The sequence below is a fragment of the Phytophthora sojae genome (genome assembly GCF_000149755.1).
Source record: "Phytophthora sojae unplaced genomic scaffold PHYSOscaffold_3, whole genome shotgun sequence".
Classification (NCBI taxonomy): Eukaryota; Oomycota; class Peronosporomycetes; order Peronosporales; family Peronosporaceae; genus Phytophthora; species Phytophthora sojae.
The window spans coordinates 3177044-3196758 of NW_009258117.1; the positions used below are offsets into that span (position 1 = coordinate 3177044).

Consider the following 19715-nt stretch of genomic DNA (forward strand, 5'->3'; position numbering starts at 1 on the left):
GGTTGCTGCTGCAACTGAGTCTGCAGGTACTGCTGTCGCCGAAGAGTACTGACTCGCCCTTGTTGCTTGGGCAGCTGGTGACTCGACTTATAGCTCATCAACACCTCCGCGGCGTCGCGGGCCTTGCTCTTGCCCCAGTTGATGATCATGCTCTCTCGCTTCTGTCTCTGGAGCTGTTTGATGCTGCTCGATAGACTGGTTTTGTCCGGGAATGCGGTCGTCAGCTCTTCCAGGCGCTGTTGGGCCCGCGGCAACAGCGCCGCCACTTGCAGAGCAGCTTTCCCATTCGAGGAGGTTATCGGCGCTGCGTCGTACATTTTCGCCATATTCTGGAGAGCAGACGACATTTCATGGGCGCGTTGTTGGCACTGAAGACTGATAGGCACTAGATCGAGCTCAAGGGTTTCGAAAAGTGCCGCGCACGGAGTCATTGTGGTGGTGACAAGTCGGTCTCGCAGCTGGAGGAGTCGAGATACTAGCTGTGAATCATGTTCAGCGCTGTGGAGATCCAGTAAGTCGTAGTGAAGGCACCAGCTCAGCAGGTCTCGGCATTGAGCGACTCGATTATCCCCCCAGAGACGCCCCGTGTAAATCAACGCTGCTAGTTCCGTCAGAGTTTTCCCGTGAGCTTCCGCGGCGGCAGCAACAGACGGAGTTGCTGCTTGACTGAGCGCTGAAGTACCGGACGTGACGGTGGCTGCCACAACGCGTTGATGCAAATGAAGCTGGATCAAGCGCGTCGCTCGGTCCATTTCGTAGTGAGATATGAACATGTCCGCCGGAATTGCACCGCTAGATTGACCAACATTTGCCGTCCTTCGCGCGCCCTGGATGTGAAGTCGGAGTACGGAGTGGAACAACCACAGCGCGGCTCGAACTTGCTGCTGCTCGGCGCTACTGCGCTGAAGAGCGGTCAATATCGACGAAGCATGTCGTGAGAGTGGAGGAGGGCGTCTTGGCACTTCTTCTTTCTGCTGTGCATTTTCCAGTCTCTTCTTCACCTTCTCCGCCGCCCTCCGCTCTTGCTCTGCCTGCAAGAAGGCGTCGTAGAGCTGTCTGAGTGTCTGAGGTGGCTCCAGGAACAACCGTTTCGCGGGAATAAGGCTTAGGTCACGACGATGACTTGGCGCATCGCACAGTTCCTCCACAAGCCACAGACGAAAGTCGTGGTGGGTAGACTTCACGTCGCTAAAACGCGCAACCTGGAGTCGCAAGGCATTCGTGGTACTCAACGACGGCGCCGCAACAGCCCCTTCAATGATCGTCCACCCCGGGTCCATCGATATCTCCTTGAGTCTTGTGACTGCGGCGACGTCGTAGTCTACTGGATCACGGTCTGTTGGCGTACTGGTGGTAGGCTTATCACGGCACGACCATATTCCGTTAGTAGATCGGGCTACGGCAGCTTGCCCCACAGACATGAAGGCAACCGCCTCAGCAGGAATCTTGTGTCTTCTCGCGCAGTGGCGAACGCTGGACGAACCAGCAACTGCAAACTCGCTCGAGTCGGAAAGAATGAGCAGCGGCGTCGAAAAGCTCGCGGTGTTTGCCATGGCATCCAGGCTCGGTCTGACGACCCCTCCTCCTTCTTCCAGGACTCCGAGCAACGACAGCACCTCTTGCTCTCCGAGGTGCGTTCGGATCATGTCGTCGATTACATCAAGTGGGACAGAGTCAAACAAGCACACGTGGACTTGAAGCTGTCCCAGCAGCCGAAGATTTCGCTTCACCCACGGTGGCCACTGAACCGCCTTCCCCGACGACAACGGATTTCCACGTGCCCGAGATGACTTGAGGTAGGCCTTCCAGTCGTATGCGTTCTCCACCATATCGATGTACAGCGAATGGCTGAAAGAATTGCGAACTTCTTGCGTCGTAGCTGCACCGGAATGCTGTAGAAATCCCTTCTGAATCTTCAAAAATGCACCAATCAACTCGGAATCGAGACGCTTGTGTGGGCCCTTTGATCTGCCACAACTAACTGCATTCGCTGTCGACAGGATGGCCACTTCCACGGCCTGCTCCACAAACTCTTGAGCTACTTGCTTGATGGCGTCGCTCCTGTTCTCACTTGTGCTTTGAGCGACATGGCGGCAGTCCAGATTGGGACCTGAACAAACCCGAAGAATACGCTCCCGCACTCGCTCAGTGAGAGCACGCTGAAGGATCCCAAAGCTTTCGTTCTCTTCATCGTCAAGTTCTCCGAACGCCAGCACCAGAGAGAGTAGATACGTTCTGTGTAGTGAAGTCGGGAGCCCAGCGAGTCGTCGGCAAACGTACGCAGCAGTTGTCAGCGTTGTGGTAGAAGTGAGGTCCATCTCTGAACGAAGCTCCTCTGTGGGTATCTCCAGCTGCTGGATTCGAGTCCGACCGGGTGTGTTCCATCGTTCGGGGGTCTGCGGGGGCTTTGGAAGCGACTGCGCGAGACATTCAGCGATATTCCCCAGGGTTTGTGGGAGCGGGAGATGCAGTGATAGATTGAGTCTTGCAATCCCGTCTTCAGCCAACACGAAAGCTCGCGCCCGGCGTGCGAACGTTAGAGCCTTTCTCCTCTCCTTGTAGAAGTTCTTGATCTTCTGTTGCAGCTGCTTGCGCGCGTGTCGGACAGACATAAAGTCGTTCAACTGTGCTGAGATGCGCTCCATCGATTCTTCGTCGTAAAATCCCTGCTGACCAGTTCCGGATGAAATCCAAGCAGACAGAATGGAGGTCGCAGTTGAGCTCAAGCCTGCAGTCGAAGATTTAGCTGTTTCATCACTCGCAGCGCACAAATGCGCCAAAAAGTTCTTGAATAGTACTTCCTCTTTCGTCTTCTCCACGCTCAGCTTGGACTTCAACGACTCCAGCTCTGTTTGGACACACGCGGCGGAGCTACGGTATAGCAGCGTCAGAAAATGGTTATCGAGATCGCGTCTCGTAGGCGTGAAGTCAACCACTGCAAAGTGGCTCCAAGTCTGTGTACAGCCACCGATAGAAAAAAAAATAGTGGTTAGGAAGACCGAAACACAAGCTTAAGCTTAGCGCACCTTAGGGGTCCAGCCGACTGCTTTGTCGAGAGATTTTGCCGCGAAATAAACGGCACAAGTGCTTTTCTCCTTGAGCAAGACGATAAGTTCCAACGCCGCCTCGAGCGCAGTTTCGTCGCCCTCAGACGCGTTTTCGACGAGCACCTGCAATGGATACAGCGGTCGGTACACGTTAGACTTCGAAGACGCAAATGCGTTTAAACAACCCATCCAACTAAGACCCGTACCATCGATGGCGGAGTTTGGGCCAGACACGTCTCAATCGTTCGTATCAAATTCGGATCGCCCGCATCCACAATGATCACAGTCCCAGGTTCATCTCTTCCTCGCTGTCCCGCGTTGTTATCACCAAATGACCGACCACCCTCACTCCGCGTAGACGACCCCTTGGAAGGTGTAGCACTTGTCGAAGTGCGATAAGCTTGCTTAATCCACAACACTCCGCGATCAAGGGGATCTACCAGGAATGGAATCTTGAAACAAACTTGCTGCGCTTGGTCCATGAGGAACAGACTGGTCGCAAACGCGTCGTCCTCCTCGTCTTGCATGTCGATGATGGTCTTGTGCAGATGAGTCGCCATACTTTCTCCGCTAATTACCCAGTGCCGTAACATCGTACTGATTTCGGCTGCCATGGGGTACGGATCGTTCGGAGGTGAGGCGAAATGCCTTTGAATTGCTGCTCGACACTGCAGCAACAGCTTCTCCCGGTCCTCATGGAACAATTCAGCTCCAAAGATGATCAGAGTTGATACGATAGTACAGTCTCCCAGCAAGTTGACTCGTTGCAGCTCAACAGACTCGAAATGCTCGCGCGTGATATCGTACCATTGCTTGATAACGTGGCCGAAGGACGCGACCAAAGATTTCCACCGCAATCTCGTCTCTTGAGTTCGCTGGAGTTCCGCCTCGCGATGGAGATTCTGTGCGTGAAGAACCCGGAGCTCAGCCAGGTGGATCTCGATGTCTATGAGCTTCTTCTTCTCGGCCTGTGCGCGCTCTTCAATCACGCGGAAACTCTGCTCTGTTTCGTCTAGCAGTTTCTGCGTGGGGGCCACACGCTTCATCGCCTCAAAGTAGCGTACCAGAGCCAGCACCCACTTGCAGAGCGTGGTTGAAGCCAGCGACGCACGCCTCATGTTCTCCATCGAGAAGTCTGGATGGTTCACGTAAAACTTGACGCGGTCTATCAACGTCGGATCGATTTTATCTCGGTCAAAGTTGCGAAGACGCTCCAGGAATCGGATATCCGCCAGAATCCGCAGCGCCTCGCTCCATGTCGGCGGGACGTCAAGTAACACGCACACAGCTTGCATCGCTAAGCGCACAAGCTGTGGGGGATTTGTAAAGGATTTCATCTCGACAATGTGGTACTTGTTGATCTGGGATAGCGCTTCAGTGGCCTCCTGCACTTCCGGTAGAGTCTTTGACAACTCACGCTGGATGCTGGCGCGCTCCAGCTCAATCTCGCTCTGAATCTTGGCGCACCGTTCTTCATCCAGTAGGAACAACCGCCTTGCCTCTCTCTCGATGGCCTCTTGGGCTGCTAGTTGGGCAGTTGTGTCCATAACCGCTTGGGTGGCATCATTCTGCTGGACCTCGCTTGTCTCCTCCTTCGCAACTCGGATGTTCGTCTGGGACAGTCGTTTGGCCAGATACCGCAACGCTTTACCCAAGTCTCGGAGCTGGCGCTCGAGCTTCCTGTGCTGGAACGAGAAAAGAATTTTGAACACGCGCAACATGTCATCAAGTCGCGTAGTCACCGCCCCAAACCTTCTTCCGCGGAGCGTTGGAGATGGCGAATGCCGTTCGAAGAGGGAACTTCCGTTGTGCACAAACCTTTCGGCCGTGTGGTGGGCGACTATCATGATGTCGCGGACTTTGGCGCGGACTCCAGCGTCCACCACGCGCCAAGGAATCTCACCTGTAGACTCGGATCCTGTGGAGATATCGGTCAGCAATGCCCATTCATGGAGCGCACTATTGCAGACAGCTTCGGCCGACACATCTTGCCATCGAGGAAACGTCTTGATCACAAATCTGTAGTATGCGCACGGCTGGAGAGTCATGAACTCGAGCAGTTTGTTCTTGCACCTAAGCGTAGCAACATTGAAGTAAGCAAAACATCTGACTGCTTACATGTTCGATGACTACGATAGGAGCGTACCCGATTGACAGCACGATGTAGAGACTGCGGCGCACATTTTCTCGGAAAACCGTCAACAAATGCGCTAGTGAGTGGGTTGCTGTCGTTGACCGCCTCACACCTCCAACCCCCTTCTCTTTCTCATTAGGAGATGCCACGCTCTGAAGAAACGATTTTCTGGGCGAAGGAGGTAGAGCGGTCGGAAGGCATTTGGACTGGTGCTCGATAGCATGCAGCTTCACCTTGTCTGCTGACGAATACAGGTGCGGCGGGATGTCGTCTTGGCGGATCAAATGCACGAGAAGAGCGGCCTCTTCGGAGCTCAAGTCCTCGAACTCCGCGTACACCACCGTCTGCGTCGCCTTGAGACCAGCCTCCAGCACGATGGACTTGACGTGCTCGATGAAATCTGCGAGACGTAGCTGAGCGCTGACTTCACGGAATTGAAAGGACAGTGTGCCACACGCAACCATCGTCGTGCTCCGTCGATCCGCAGTGTCCGATCCGCTGAGCAGTAAATGGCGCACACCGCTCTGGAGGAAGCTGTAGATGTCCAACGTGTTCTGCAGTTGATGAAATGACGGAACGACAGTCACTTTCTCGTCGGGTAGACCGGTTTTAAGCGCCATCATCGCCAAGGAAGATCGCCGTATTGTCGCGACTTCTTGTGTGGGGGTTGTCGGACCATGGTCGATCGTATCTGCACTTGCTGCCAGTAAATGACGAACCGATCGGGAGCCTTTACCGCGTAGAGTGCGTGGACTGAGTTCGCTTTGCACTGCTACAATCTCCGGACCGGATACGGACAGCTCGGGGGATGTCGGATTTGCCTTCAGTGTGGCCTTGTGGTACCAGTGGAAGCGCTCTTCACCCGCGACAAATATTGTCGTGAGCGTCCTTGCGTTGACTCGCGTGATCCCCTCCGTGTCTCCACAGTCGGCAAAGAAATAGTCTTCCGGGGACCGGAGGTACGCCAAGCTTTGGGAGCTGAAGCCTAGTTTCTTAGCGATCCTGAGCGCTGTGGACTGCAGTTGATCTCGGTTTGACTGGTCTACGAACCGGTTGCGATGGAGCTGAAGGGTGAAATGCATCGTGAGCAGCTCGAACTCGAGAATGGGCTCGGCTGGAACTCGCGACACAGACATGTTCATGAGACTGATGAATACCGAAAGCACACTGCCGATGTTGAAGAGCAAGTGCGGGGTGACGGCGGACGGCCTCCACAATTTTCTTGATCTCTTGAGCATTTGAACCGGAAACTGCGTCAGTCGACGAACGGCGCTAGTCAAATCGCCGAAGGGGCCTTCGTAGCGTCTCCGGAAGTTCGTCGTGAACATCGGGATCACTTCAGCAAAGACTTGGTCACTTTGTTCAGGGACCCAAATCTGTCGATAACATAGATAAGTAAGGGACCAGCTAGCAGCAGATGAGGGTCAGCGGCGTACCATGTGAAAGTGCCGCAACAAGCGCGAGGGCACACGAGGATATCCGAACGTGGACAACGAAAACGAGCACCACACAGCCAGGTCCCGAAACTCGACGAATTCCTTGGTGGACTTGATAAAACTTCCTTTTCCGTCGATCACTTGTCGAATCATCCCGGAGCATGGGCCGTCCGTCTTAGTTGAAGAATGCTACAATCGAGAAAAGAGGGGAGTACGGGTTAGCGGAAACAAGGGATTAGTGGTGGTTTTTCTCTGGCCCTACCTGGGTGTCGAGATTGAGATTCTCCAGGAGCAACACCAGCGCCCGTTTCCCCACGCCAGGACAGTGCGCACCTTTCAGTTTGCCTGTCATCCCGTTTTCGATTGCTCGCTGGATATCAAATCCTGTCGTCGAGGGGTTAATCTGTAGTGCTGTCGCACTCACACGCTCCTTCTGGCCAAGCTCCCGCAAACAGTTTTCCACGATGAGCGTCTTCCCAACACCCGACTCCCCCACTACAAATGCGTTAGCTTTGGCTAGCCCGATCATCTTGAGCCACGCGTTGCAGCTCACGGTTATGGCTGTTGGGACGTAAATGATGGAGAGGGGGCTTGTGATTGTCGACGTGTCACCGATGAGCTCATCGTCGCCTTCGGCATCGTCCGTGTCTTCACTTGTCACTATTCGTCCTCGAGCTTTCAGCACTGCGCTCGTCCGACGAGGGAACTCTGATTGAAACGCGAAGCTGCTTCGACGAGTTGCCGGTCTCGACAGTTCCACTAGTGCTCTGCTCCACGAGAACAGTACGGCTCGGTGGTCTTGAAAGCGGAGTCCGACATCAAACAGCGTAGCGGACGGATCCACAGTGAAGATTGGGTGTCCATCTATCAACTGAGGGGCAATTCTAATGGCGGCGTCATGAAACTCTGGGCGAGCGCGAGGCGGGAGGATCATACCGAGCGACATCGTTGCAGCGTATGCAACGATGATTTTGGCGTCGGACATCCAGTCCGCGTCATCTTCCACCACACCTTTGGCCACCTCAGCAACCAGCGGACTGAGAACCTGGAGCATATTCGTGACGCCATGAGTGACAGAGCACTCGAGGAACGGTGGAATATACCGTTTAAACACGTCCAAGACCGCTGGCAAGTGTGTTCGCATAAGTTTCGCCACGTACTCACTGGTCGGCTCCAGTAGCTTGGTCAGATGCGCAAGGCTCGAACGCTTGCGTCTAGGTTGCTGCTGCTGCAGCCAGCTCTTGATCAGAAACGTGTAGGGCACCATGTGCTCCGTTTGCATGTACACTAAGCCGCAGCGGCTCAGACAAGCCGGAGACCAGTGATCCAGACTCTCAACCTCGCAGAAAATGCGTAGACTCTCCTGCGTACATTCCAGCTGGTCGCCGTTCGGCAGGTTCATTCTCTTGATGCCCTTCGGCGAGGCTTCCATTAGGCCGCGAAGAGGTTCCAACAGAGTTGGTGCATCGCGTACACCGTCAAAAACAATCCACGATGCCGGCGCTAAGGACCGGTTTGATGCTAGTGCTGCTGTGGTATCTCCAGCGTGCGAGAAGAACGATCCCCTCCGTGACAGTTGAGGGCTTGGAGACGAGTTCCCTTCAGCGCTGTTCGAGTGCTCTAATGTGTACTCAAAGCTGCTGTCGTTAGAAGCAGTGTCGACGCAGTTCTGGCGGAAGAAATGGCTGAAAAAGCCGTCGTCCCAAGTCGAGTCTCCCGTAATCTCCCCGTAAATGTCCTTGATGCAGAAAGCTTCCGGGTAAAGTCGAACGGTGCGGAGGTGCTTATCGAGAGCTGCATCGTCTTGTACGTCATTTGACTTGGTTTCCCCACTCTCCGACGCCGCCAATTCGTCCGCGATCAACGAATTCAGGACGCTAATGGCTGTAGACTTCCCACACACACCGCGGCCGACGACGACGACTATCACTCGTTTGGACACGATTTGATACATCTCGAGCAGCTTGCGAATGTAAAACTCGCTCACACTCAGCCGCCGAGCATTAATTGTCGTTTCGATCTTGACTTTTAGAGCTTTCAGCTCGTGGTGCTCATCTTCCTCGTCACTGTCGTATGAAGCCGCAACATTTTCCTCGATAACGGGCTGGTCCTGAGCATTTACCGGCGCCGAATGTGCCATAGGAGCCCGCAGTGCTAGCACTCCATAGCCATTAATCTCCAAATCTGCCGCGTGCGGGAATACGGTGCGAATACATTTCAAAAATGCCACTCGCCTCTCGGGCAGGACTTTGGAGTGGAATTCGTCCCAAATGGAAGCGACGAGGGACTTCTCTGCTGTCTGCCACGGGTTCACATCCAGCCGATTGCTAACATTTCTGACGATGTCAAACGCCAAAGGCAGTCTGCTGAGCGTTAAATCCTTGGTAAAAGGCACCGGGTCGTCGATGAGAAGGCAGAAAAGAGCTTCCAGCTTGAGACTGAGTTGCTTCCAGTCCTTGAATCCATTCACGAGCAGCAACGCCTCCACTATAAGCTCTGGGTTCACTGTAGGACACGCAACGGGAGCAAAGCACGTTGAAAGGCGCAGGAAAACTTGCTGATGGTGCGGGTGCTGGTAATCGAGTGAGCACGTCACTATGACAGCGAGCTCGTTGTTGGTGATATCCACGGGGGCCCCGTCCAGCACTATCGTCTCTTGGTGGGCTCGCAATGCATCCACAATTTGGTTCATCTCCAGCACAAACATCCACAGCATACTGGACACCTCGACGCCAGAAAACGAAAGCCAGACCGAGTTACTCTGGAGAACGCCCCGCAGAATCTGCTTGAAGTGAGTGAGGGTGAGTCCATTCGAGTAGTCGAACTCCATACACTCTCGCCCAACCATTGCAGATAAATCGCGCATGAGTGTTTTCTTCCTCGTGCTCCCACCGCTGCGAGGAGAGTGTAACAACAAGCCGTGCTCCAACGACAGAGCGGTGCTCATAGCCAGCACGGTACGTTTGCAGAGAGGGCTCAGCACTGGGCAAGCGTAGCTTCCGATGAACGAGTACTCGTACTGGAACGTCTTGACCAAGTGATGGATGGTGCATCGTTTCTCGAATGGATCGTAGTAGAACCTCGGGAGCTTGATCCACGTGAAGGCGTCTCCAGCCGCATAACTGTAGTGATACACAGAAGCATCGCTACCAGGTTGGTGAGTCGCTGCTGCTCCAACTGACTGAGTCACGAGCGTTAACGGCTGGTCCTCGTACAGCTCTCGTATACCCTGAGATTTGTTCAGAAGGAGCGTCAAGATGGAGCTTGCGATCCACCTTTCCCTCGGAGTTGAGGTCCGACGCACGATGTACTCGATCAAGTTGGACTTTTTCAGCTGAAAGAGATGCCAAAAGCGCTGCCAAGCTGCACCCGTGCGGTCGAGACGGACTAACGGGCTCACCTCGTGCGTGACCAAGATGTGAACACAGAGAATAACCACTTGAAGAGGGTAGTCCATCCACCCCCGGCCATCCACCACACTGAGTCGAGGAGATTCTGCTTCATTCGATGCAAAAGAGTTGTCTCCTCCACTCTCACTCGCCTTCCGCTCACCACTATCGCCACGTGACGACGCTCTTCTCTTCGATCCACTAGAACGGATCAGAGATTCCAGGTTTTCTTCAAACAAAGTAACCAGACTCCCATCCATCGCGCTAATGACCGCGTCCACCATAGCAGCTCGTACTCGTTCGTCCAGCTCTTTCATCCAAAACTGTGGGTTGGCGCCAACACGTATCGGTCTGATTGGGAGCTCCTCCCCTGTGGCGGCTCCATAAACGGCATTAATATCAATCCCATCGTGCACCGTAGTAAAGGGTAGAGGGCCCTGCTGCTTTGCTGAGTCTTTTAGTGTGACCTCTTCAGTAATTCCACCGCTGCCACCAGTTGATGTCGAAGTGTTTGCCAGGATATCTACAGCCCCTAGTGTGTTTCTCCGGGACGGCACGACTCGTAGAGAATTGATCCCTCGAAAGCATTTGGAAACCATACGAGGCAGGTGTTTCGGGTCACGCGCATGTATCATCAACTGGAACAGGTCGTGGTCCGAGAGAAAGCTGAAGCGCGGGAAGTACTTGCGCTTCTCGTCGAGGTACGCCCCCAACTGCAGCCACAGCTTTGCGTAGGACTCCTGTGCACCGACTAGAAACCCAATCGTAACCACTTCGCGCAGGCAGATCGACAGAGATGAGGTGCCTTTGGCTGCATGCATCATGCCTCTCCACTTGCGGTCAATGGCTTGGAACTCGAAGGAGGCTTCGGTCACGCTTTGCTGGACGTCACGGAGCGAGAACAGGAGACTCAACTTGGTGCGGCTGCGCTGAACGACACTCCACTTATCCAGCACTTCTTCGCAGTGTCGAACCTCGTCGCGCCACTGCACAAGCTGCAACTGTAGAGAACCGGACGCGGTCACTTGAGCTAGAGACTGGATAGTCAACAGATCGTCTTCGAACGACTCAAGAAGTTGACTGGCTCGTGGATGATCGAGCTCGTATGAGTCCTGGATACGAATTATAGGCAGCGTAGCGTCATGTAGCCGGGCTTTCATCGCGTTGAGCTTCTTCTCAGTCACAGCGTCGTGATGGGCCTTCTGAGTGATCTCCCGAATCTGCAGCTCGTACTTCCACAAGTCGCGACTTCGAAGAAAGCCCAGAGTCACTGTGAACCCATCGGTAATCAGCACGCCAATGCTGGACACGTAGTTGAGAATGTCCATGAGCTTTAGAATCTCCTTCCAGTGGTGAATCTTGACCCAAGGCTGGGCCATTTCTTTCACTAAACTCAGCTTCCGCAAGTAGTCGATGACGGCTTGGTGGATGTTGCCAAGTAGCTTCTCTGCAAAGCCCGCTCGCTCCCGACTCTGAAGCTCTCGAATAACCGGCAAGAAACTGTGTACTTTTACGGCATGGGCCTCCCAATTTTGCTCGCCGAAAATGCCGTTCTCCATCGAGTTGATCGTCGTCAGCCACTGCATCGTAAACGTGACGAGTTCTTGCACTTCGCCCCATTTCGTCTTCGCTTCGGCCAGTGACGGAATCTCCACGATCTTCAAGCCGACCATCTTTTGGTACTCTTGGTACAGTTTGGTCGCCTTCTCAATTGCCGCTAATTCGCGAACAACCTCCTGGAACACCCCCACGTTCTTCTCCATGTCCTCCTGTTCTTCCATGTCGGCAAACTCGTCGTACATTTTCAGCAGCTTCTGGCAGCGCAGCGTGTACTTCTGCAGCGCCGTGTTGACCTGGTACGTAATGTTGGGCAGGACTTTGGCGGCGAACTTGCCGTGCGACTGGACCAGAGAAGTGTACTTGCCCAAGAACTGGTGCATGACGTTGTACTGCGGCGACACTTCCGATCCCAGCGGTGGAGTGAACCGCTTCAACGCTCGAACTGTTTCGTCCACGTTGCGGATGTTTTGGTTCAACTGCTTTTCACCTTCCTTCAGTAGCCGAACCTGCTTCATCTGCTCACAGAAGAACTCAATAAGCTGCGGGCGGTCTTCCAGTACCAATGTGGCTCGCTGTAGCGCACCGACACACTCCGCCACTCCTTCGACTGCTAGACGGTAGAGCGATTCATGCAGCGTGTTGCGTTCTTGGGAAATTAGGTCGAGAATGTCCGCGATGGAGCGGCGGCACTGAATTTCGAGGAACCCTACCTTCCAGCTTGACTGCAGCTTTTGACACGCGTGCTGCGACCGATCCAGCACGTTCAGGCGGTGGGCGATACTCTTCAAAAAGCGAGAGACCTCCCCAGTCGACACTCCGCTTAGACGAGAGAGATCTGAAGGTGGGTGGTGTGGGTTGTTCCCAGGCGCTTGACTTTCTCCTCGCGATGGATGGCAGTGTCGGACGGACTGGACCTCCAAGTAAATGAAACGCAACGACTCGAACGCCAGCATTTGCTGAGCCGCTCGATCGAACCACAAGGCGAGCTCGGACGTCAGCTCTTTTGTCGCTTCATCAAACGTCGGGTCCTTCCGCAGCACCGACTGCAGGTCGAAGTCCGCTGAAGACATATCGCTAGCCTTAAACGACTCCGCCACCACAGCTAACACTCCTGTGCCCCGGTTGTTGCTCCACGTGATGGCATTCTTAGTAAAGTGGAAATTGCTGACGAGACGAATCAGTCTGGCCAAGCCCTCCAACAGTACCAGCTTCGTCTGCTTGAGTGACGGAGAGAGTTCAAGCGAGTCTCCAGCGATCGTCACGGCAGCGCAAAGTGCCCCCAGGTTTTCTTCACGCGAGAGCTCCTCTCGCAGGTGATCGACGCACCCGATGATCATCAAGTAGAGGCTTTCAGTGAACATGTAGTCCATCATGCGGATGTACGCTTCCAGCAGCGACATATCAAGAGCTGCCGCATCCTTTTGGTGCTGGAGATCCGTCTTCCGCTTGCGCATGACAGCTATCGGCGCTGATTTCCACTTGGCGTTGATTGTCCGGACAGAGGCGGCCTCAGCGCTGTAAAACTCATCCAGGTTAGTGGCGGGCTGGAGATCGTCGCAAATCTGTTGCACCATGTCTTCCATGAGACCTAGCAGCTTCTCTTTCGCGTCGATCAGCTTCATTTCTGCGATGGTGAGACGCTCCTTCTGATGCTCTTGAACGGCAGCGAGGTCCACCGCCGGCCGAGTACTGGGCAGTGTCAGAGATCTGATCTCCTGGATGTCTCGAAGAGCGCGACACGAACTCAACAACGGCCGAACGAAAGCTCGTCGAGCAAACGGCAGACACTGAGCGATGCGCTTGCAGTTGTCCCGATAGATGATCTGCCGGATCGCGCGCACCCACCCCACAAAAACTTTGCGCACCAGGAACTTCTGGAAGAGCGGGATCCCTGCCAGCAGTAGGGAGAACATCTTGCTCTCCATGATCCACTGCGACAGCGGGATGACCTCTCCGGAGACGTCGTTGTCGTTGTTGTTCGTGTGGTGCACGAGGGACGTGGACGTCATCATGAAGTAGTCGCCCGCGCCAGATCTGGGGGCCTCGTCGATTCGCACCAGGTCGTAGGGCATGTACTTCCCGGTCGAGGCAGGCGCGGACGAGAATCCCAGCGAAAGCTTCGCAGTCACTCCCGGGTTTGCCACTTGCGCGGCCTTCCGTTTGAAGTACAGGATGTCGTGCCTGTGCTTGGCGTCCAGGAAGAACAGGATGGCGTCCTCAACGCCCGAAAGCTGGACACTCGTGGACGACGCGTTGTTGTCCGTCTCACTTTCCTGCTGCTCCGGGGCGCTCGCACATCGAAGCATAGCGAGCCGCTGCACCAGTCGGTCAAACAGCTCCTTGTTTCTATCGCGGAGCTTCTGCACGAACGCGCTACATACAACGCACCACCACAGCGAGATCAGTCAACAACAACAACAACGAGTTTGTCATCTCTGAGCTCGACGTACCTGTCGGCAAGCTGGTCTCGCAGCTCCGGCACAGTGTTCACCATCGGCGTCAGCTTGGTCGGTTTATGGGTCGCTTTAGCCGCCACAATACTCGCGTGATCGCGCCGCCTCCCTGCCTTCGCCATCGTCGGAGCTCGCGGCGCGATGGGTCGGAAGGGCGGGTCCTCTCGGAAGATCTCGGGCGGCTGCACCAGCTTGCGGTGCGACAGCGGCACGTGCACGGGCGAGTGCCAGCTCTGTCCTCGTCCCCGTCCTGTAGCCATTGAGGCTGCCGCTGCCGCTGTGGGGCCCTGCACTTCCTCCTCCTTGGCCACCGCGTTCCGCACCACGAAGGCCACGGGCGGCCGCCGCCGCAGCTCCAGCAGCTGCTCCTCGTCCACGTACATGGGCGACTGCTCGTAGGCGCTCGGAGCCGCGCGGCCGTCGTCGTCACCGCTGGACTCGAAGCGCTCGCGGTCGTTCGCGTCCACAGGCGTCGTCGACGCCGACTCGTCGCCTCTTGGCTCCGCGGCCTGCTGCAGCTCGCGCCGCGCCTGCTCCCGCGTGCGTTGCGCCGTCCCAGCTGCGGCCATGGAGCGAGTCGTGCGTGGCGGCGAAGAGGGTAAGGACGACGACGCGCCCTCGTCCCGCGAGCTGAGGCGGATGCGCAGATGCCGCCTTTGCTGGGCCTCCATGTTGAAGTGAGATGCGTGTGAAGTAGTCTTAAGTGAGCGTCGATTGGCCGATTTTCCACCAATGGCCAGCACCCGCCAGGGCACCAGTCGATAGATGGCTACACTTGACTTTTTGACCAGCAATGCGCGGGGCACTGGAGCGCGGCGGCTTGGCGCTGGCGCAGACGGCGGTGGCGTCGTTCTCGGCCTCGGCGGCGCAGCAGGGCGACACGGCGCTGGTGGCCGACCCGGCGCAGGACTTCGACTACGACTACGTGCTGGACTGCCAGCCCACGGCGCAGCGCAGCGGGCTGGCGCTGGCGCTGTCCACGTACAAGCTGCAGCTGCGCAGCCGCGAGACGCTGGCGCTCGTGCACGAGTTCCACGCGCACAACAGCACCATCCACGAGGTCTGGACGTCTCCGTCGTCGCCGCACCAGCTGGCCACGTGCTCCAGCGACGAGTGCGTCAAGCTCTGGGACACGCGCGCGGCGCTGCCGGCCATGGTGGTGCCCGTGGGGCGCGAGGTCTGGAGCCTGTCCGTCGGCTGCGGCGAGACGCTGCTGGCCGCGGGCACGGACGAGCTCGCGCTCTTCTACGACGTGCGCACGGGCGCGCAGCTCGGCCAGTACGGCGAGAGCCACGTGGACGCCATCACCAAGGTGCGGTTCCACCCGACGCAGCCGGCCTTCGTGGTCACGGCCTCGGAGGACGGCGTCGTGTGCTTCTTCGACTGCCGCATCCCGGACGAGGACGACGCGCTCGAGAGCATCCTCAACGTCGAGAGCGCCATCACCAACATCGGCTTCTTCGGCCCGCAGAAGGAGAACATCTTCTGCCTCACGGGCACCGAGACGCTCGACCTGTGGAACCTCTGGACGGCCCAGCGGCTGCACCACTACGCCACGATCCGCGACGACTGCAACGCCAACGGCCTGCCCACCGACTATTTAATCGACTGCCTGTACGACGACCAGAGCAACGAGCTGTTCCTGCTGGCCGGCAACCACGACGGAGACATGAATGCCGTCAATATCGGCACGGACCAGGCCTCGGCGGGCAAGCTGCAGCACGCGGCGCCGCTCAAGGGCGGCCACAAGGCCTGCGTGCGCTGCGTATACTACGACCCGGACAGCGCGACGCTGTACTCGGGAGGAGAAGACGCGCGGCTCTGCAGGTGGACGGTGCCCGGCGCGTCCGCCGAGGCCGGCGACGGCTACTCTTCGGTGTCGTCCTCGACGCCGTCCGGCAGACGAGCGACGGGCCTCGACCCCGCAGGCATCCGGAAGGCGCGCAAGGCCTCCCGACCATACTAGATAGAGGTGTGTTGTCGCCTAACGACTAACGTGCAGCGCTGCCGATTAGCTGTCGGCGGCGTTTTCTGATCCACTTTGGTTCCTCCGTCTGCTATGCATGCAGACTTGTTGGGCGTCACCGTCCTTGACGTTGACGTTGGCGGCAAACTCGAGCTAATCTGGTGTCGATGGTTTTAGGCTCACGACCGACAAGAATGCGAGCACGAGGAAGTTACGACGCCGTCGCTATTTTCTGCTTGATCCGGCGTCGAAACACCTGCCTCTATCTATCATTCACGAAGAAGGCCGCTCTGCTCCAGGTGACTCGCGCACGAACGCTCTCCAACTATGACGGGCATCATGAAGAAGGTGACCGAGTTCTACAAGAAGGACGAGTGTAGCAAGTACTACAAGCTGGGCAAGACGCTCGGAACGTACGTAGTCGGCGTATTAGATAGCGATGATGTTGAATTGAGGCTGACTTGGTCTGCTTTGTAGTGGGAGCTTCGCCACGGTGAAGAGCGCCATCAGCAAGGCCGACAACTCGCGGTGGGCCGTCAAATGCATCGACAAGGCGAGTCTCACGGCGGAGGACGAGGAGGCGCTGCGGGTCGAGGTGGAAGTGCTGCAGGTGGTGCACCACGTCAACATCGTGCAGCTCAAGGAGGTGTTCGACTGCCACAAGACGTTCTACATGGTCATGGAGGAGATGAGCGGCGGCGAGCTCTTCGACCGCATCGTGGAGAAGGAGAAGTACTCGGAGAAGGAGGCGAGCTGCGTGGTCAACAAGCTGGCGAATGCGCTGCTCTACTGCCACCAGAAGGGCATCGTGCACCGTGACTTGAAGCCCGAGAACCTGCTCTACCAGTCCACGGACGAGAACGCGGAGATCAAGATCGCCGACTTCGGTCTGGCCAAGCTCATCAAGGGCGACTCGCTCATGCAGACGGCGTGCGGCACTCCGGGCTACGTGGCCCCGGAGATCCTCGAGGGCCGTCCGTACGGAGCTGAGGTGGATCTCTGGAGTCTCGGCGTCATCGCCTACATCCTGTTGTGCGGCTTCCCTCCGTTCTACGACGAGAACAACGCCGCGCTCTTCCAGTCGATCAAGTCGGGCGTCTACGACTACCCGAGTCCGTACTGGGACTGCGTGTCCGACTCGGCCAAGGACCTCATCTCGAGGCTGCTCGTCGTGGACCCCAAGAAGCGCTTCACGGCGCAGCAAGTGCTGGACCACCCGTGGGTGGCCGACATCCACGGCGTCAGCGGCGACGTGCTGCCGCACTTCACGCACGAGATGAAGCGCTACAACGCGCGTCGTCGCTTCCGCGCCGGCATCATGGCCGCCAAGACCATTTCGGCCCTGCACTCGATCCAGAAGCGCGTGAGTGCCAGCGACTTTGAGCCGCCGACGTCGGCCATTGCCGCGGTTGGATTGGGGGCGCTGAAGGCCGCGTCGGCGGCGCCAGCGACGGAAGCAGGAGCAACTCCCGCTGCTCCAGCCCCCGCAGCGCCAGTGACGCAGTAGGCATGAGGACAAGGCTAGGTGGTGCCTTCGCTGCCTCGGCGCTAAGCTTTAATCAGTATAACTTGATATGAACTGCATGTTGTCATTGCCGACGGAAGCTCGCAATGCACATCGATGACAGGAGCACAACGTCAAAATATTGAAACGCGGTTGATTCCATGGCAAAACTACTGAGGCTGGTTGGTTGGAGCTCGCTTACAGCGAGCAAATGTTCTCCACGGGGGTCATGGCCGAGAAGCTCTGCTCCTTGTCCTCCTCCAGCTCCTGGGCGCGCTTACGGATCTGGTAGATGAAGCCGAAGGCCACCAGCACAGCGCAGACGCCGCCGCCGACAGCAAGGCCGACCATGCCGCTGGCGCCGCTGCCCTCGCTGCTCTGGGTGTTGGCCTTCTGCGTGTCGTCGCTGGTGCTGGACGTCTGCTGCGTCTCGGAGCTCTTGCCGATGGAGCTCACCGTGGACTCAGCAGTCTGCGCGGTCGTCTCGGTCGTCTGCGAGGTCTTGTCCGACGGCTTGTCCGACTTGGAGCCGTCCGTCTTGGAGTCCTTCTCCTCGGTGTTCTTGCTGGACACGCCAGCCTCCTTGTCACTGCTCGAAAGCGAAGCCGAGCCGTTCTGCTGCTGCTGCTGCTGCTGCTCGTGCGAGCCCGAAGTGGACGAGATCGACGACGTCGAGTTGTTGTTGTAGTTCGAGTTCGAGTTGGTCTCGCCTGAGCCCGAGCTCTGCTTGGTCTCCGGCGCCGGCGTGGGCGCGGCCGTAGTGGGCTGAGGCTTCTCCGTCGCGGGCTCCGGAGCGGGGGCGGGCGTCGTGGGCGCGGGCGCCTGCGTCGTCGGGGCCGACGTGGTGGGCGCCTGCTGCTGCTGCTGCTGGTGGTGGTTGGACGAGGTCGAGGGTGACTGGGCCATGCCGAACTTGGGCTGCGAGTTGGACGTGTACAGGCCGAAGGTCTGCTCGTAGGCCTCCGCGCGGCTGGGCACGTCGAAGAACTGGAAGTAGAACTTCTCGCTCAGGCCGGCGCTCCACTTCTGGTAGGCGCTGTAGAAGGTCTGCTCGCCCGCCAGACTGCCCGTGTTGCCCGCGACGGAGCCGCTGGACGGCCAGCCCGTCTCCGTGAGCAGCAGCTTGTCGCCGAAGCTGCTCATCATGGTCTGCCACTGCTTGTCCAGGACGTCGATGGCGCCGTCCGCGGTCGTGCCGGGGTTGAAGAACGGGTGCGCGTTCACGCCGAGCACGTCGCAGGCCGAGACGAGCTCCGACCAGCCCGAGACGGACTGGTAGTTGATCACCTCCGTGTTGCGCTGCACCGTGCCGACCAGCACGCCGCTGGGCACCTGCGACTTGATCTGCTGGATGACGCTGATCATGTCGCCCGGGACGCTCGAGGCACCCGCAAGGTTCTCGTTGCCCACCATGATGGCATAGACGCCGCCGGCCTGCGCGGCCTTGATGGCGGCGGCCATCTGCTCCTGGTAGTCGCTCTGCGGGTACGGGACGCCCAGCACGGCCGTGAGGCCCGCGCCCGTGATGATGGGGCCCATTTCCGTGTTGCCGAACTTGGAGATGTACGTGCGCACGCTGGAGAAGCCCGCGCCCGAGATGGTCTGCATGTCGGCCTGCACCGAGGACGCGCTCATCTCGGAGCCGTGGTTCGGGTCGTAGCACACGCCGTTGGCGTCCACCTGCACCGAGAAGAGGGTGACGACGGCCACGACGATCGGCGCGAAGAACTTCATTGCTGCTACGAGTACTTTTGCCTGGAAAAGTCGATGTCTACTGTATGAATGCTACGGTAGCTGTTCGCTCGTGCCGGGAAGGAGAGAGTGAAAGTGAGACCGCCCGCCCGCCACGAGGTCTGCTTGCCTGTCAACGCGTGCCAGTCGGACAGGAAAAGCGCGACGTCGTCAAGTCAAGGGGGGACCGCGACGGACGACTGACCGATTCAGCGGCACGGGAACAGGGATCGGAATAGAGACTTTGTGGCTCTGCGTGACATCCGCGGACAGCACGCGGCCACGCCACTGCCGGCTCTTTTCATATGGTCTCGCCGCTAGTGATGCCAGTCGGCGAGAACGGCATCGGCGCCATCGCATGAGCGACATATACTCCGTGGCCGGCCGGCTGCGAGAAGCGCGCAATGCAAACCGATACGTGTATTGTGTGTTACCGGTAGATTACCAACAATAACGCGATGAAAGGTCCGTCTCCTCTCGGCTTGATCGTTAGCA

General features: G+C 57.4%; 4 protein-coding genes across 4 annotated transcripts; 2 read left to right on the forward strand and 2 right to left on the reverse strand.

Annotated features, from left to right (window-relative positions):
- Positions 1 to 3473: 3473 nt before the first annotated feature.
- On the reverse strand, positions 3474 to 14402 carry PHYSODRAFT_497839 (hypothetical protein; the record flags this gene model as incomplete). The annotated part of the gene is made up of 9 exons (XM_009524658.1): positions 3474 to 3567; positions 3639 to 4847; positions 4959 to 5120; positions 5194 to 6557; positions 6618 to 6806; positions 6880 to 7384; positions 7442 to 8182; positions 8249 to 13797; positions 14013 to 14402. 9 exons carry the CDS (start codon positions 14400 to 14402, stop codon positions 3474 to 3476), a joined length of 10203 nt encoding a protein of 3400 aa, XP_009522953.1.
- A 410-nt stretch (positions 14403 to 14812) lies between these two features.
- Positions 14813 to 15985, forward strand: PHYSODRAFT_312990 (hypothetical protein; the record flags this gene model as incomplete). Its single annotated transcript, XM_009524659.1, has 1 exon — positions 14813 to 15985. One exon carries the CDS (start codon positions 14813 to 14815, stop codon positions 15983 to 15985), a length of 1173 nt encoding a protein of 390 aa, XP_009522954.1.
- A 327-nt stretch (positions 15986 to 16312) lies between these two features.
- On the forward strand, positions 16313 to 17492 carry PHYSODRAFT_312991 (hypothetical protein; the record flags this gene model as incomplete). The annotated part of the gene is made up of 2 exons (XM_009524660.1): positions 16313 to 16398; positions 16463 to 17492. 2 exons carry the CDS (start codon positions 16313 to 16315, stop codon positions 17490 to 17492), a joined length of 1116 nt encoding a protein of 371 aa, XP_009522955.1.
- A 195-nt stretch (positions 17493 to 17687) lies between these two features.
- On the reverse strand, positions 17688 to 19250 carry PHYSODRAFT_558708 (hypothetical protein; the record flags this gene model as incomplete). Its single annotated transcript, XM_009524661.1, has 1 exon — positions 17688 to 19250. Exon 1 carries the CDS (start codon positions 19221 to 19223, stop codon positions 17688 to 17690), a length of 1536 nt encoding a protein of 511 aa, XP_009522956.1. The 5' UTR covers positions 19224 to 19250.
- Between the last annotated feature and the right edge of the window lie 465 nt (positions 19251 to 19715).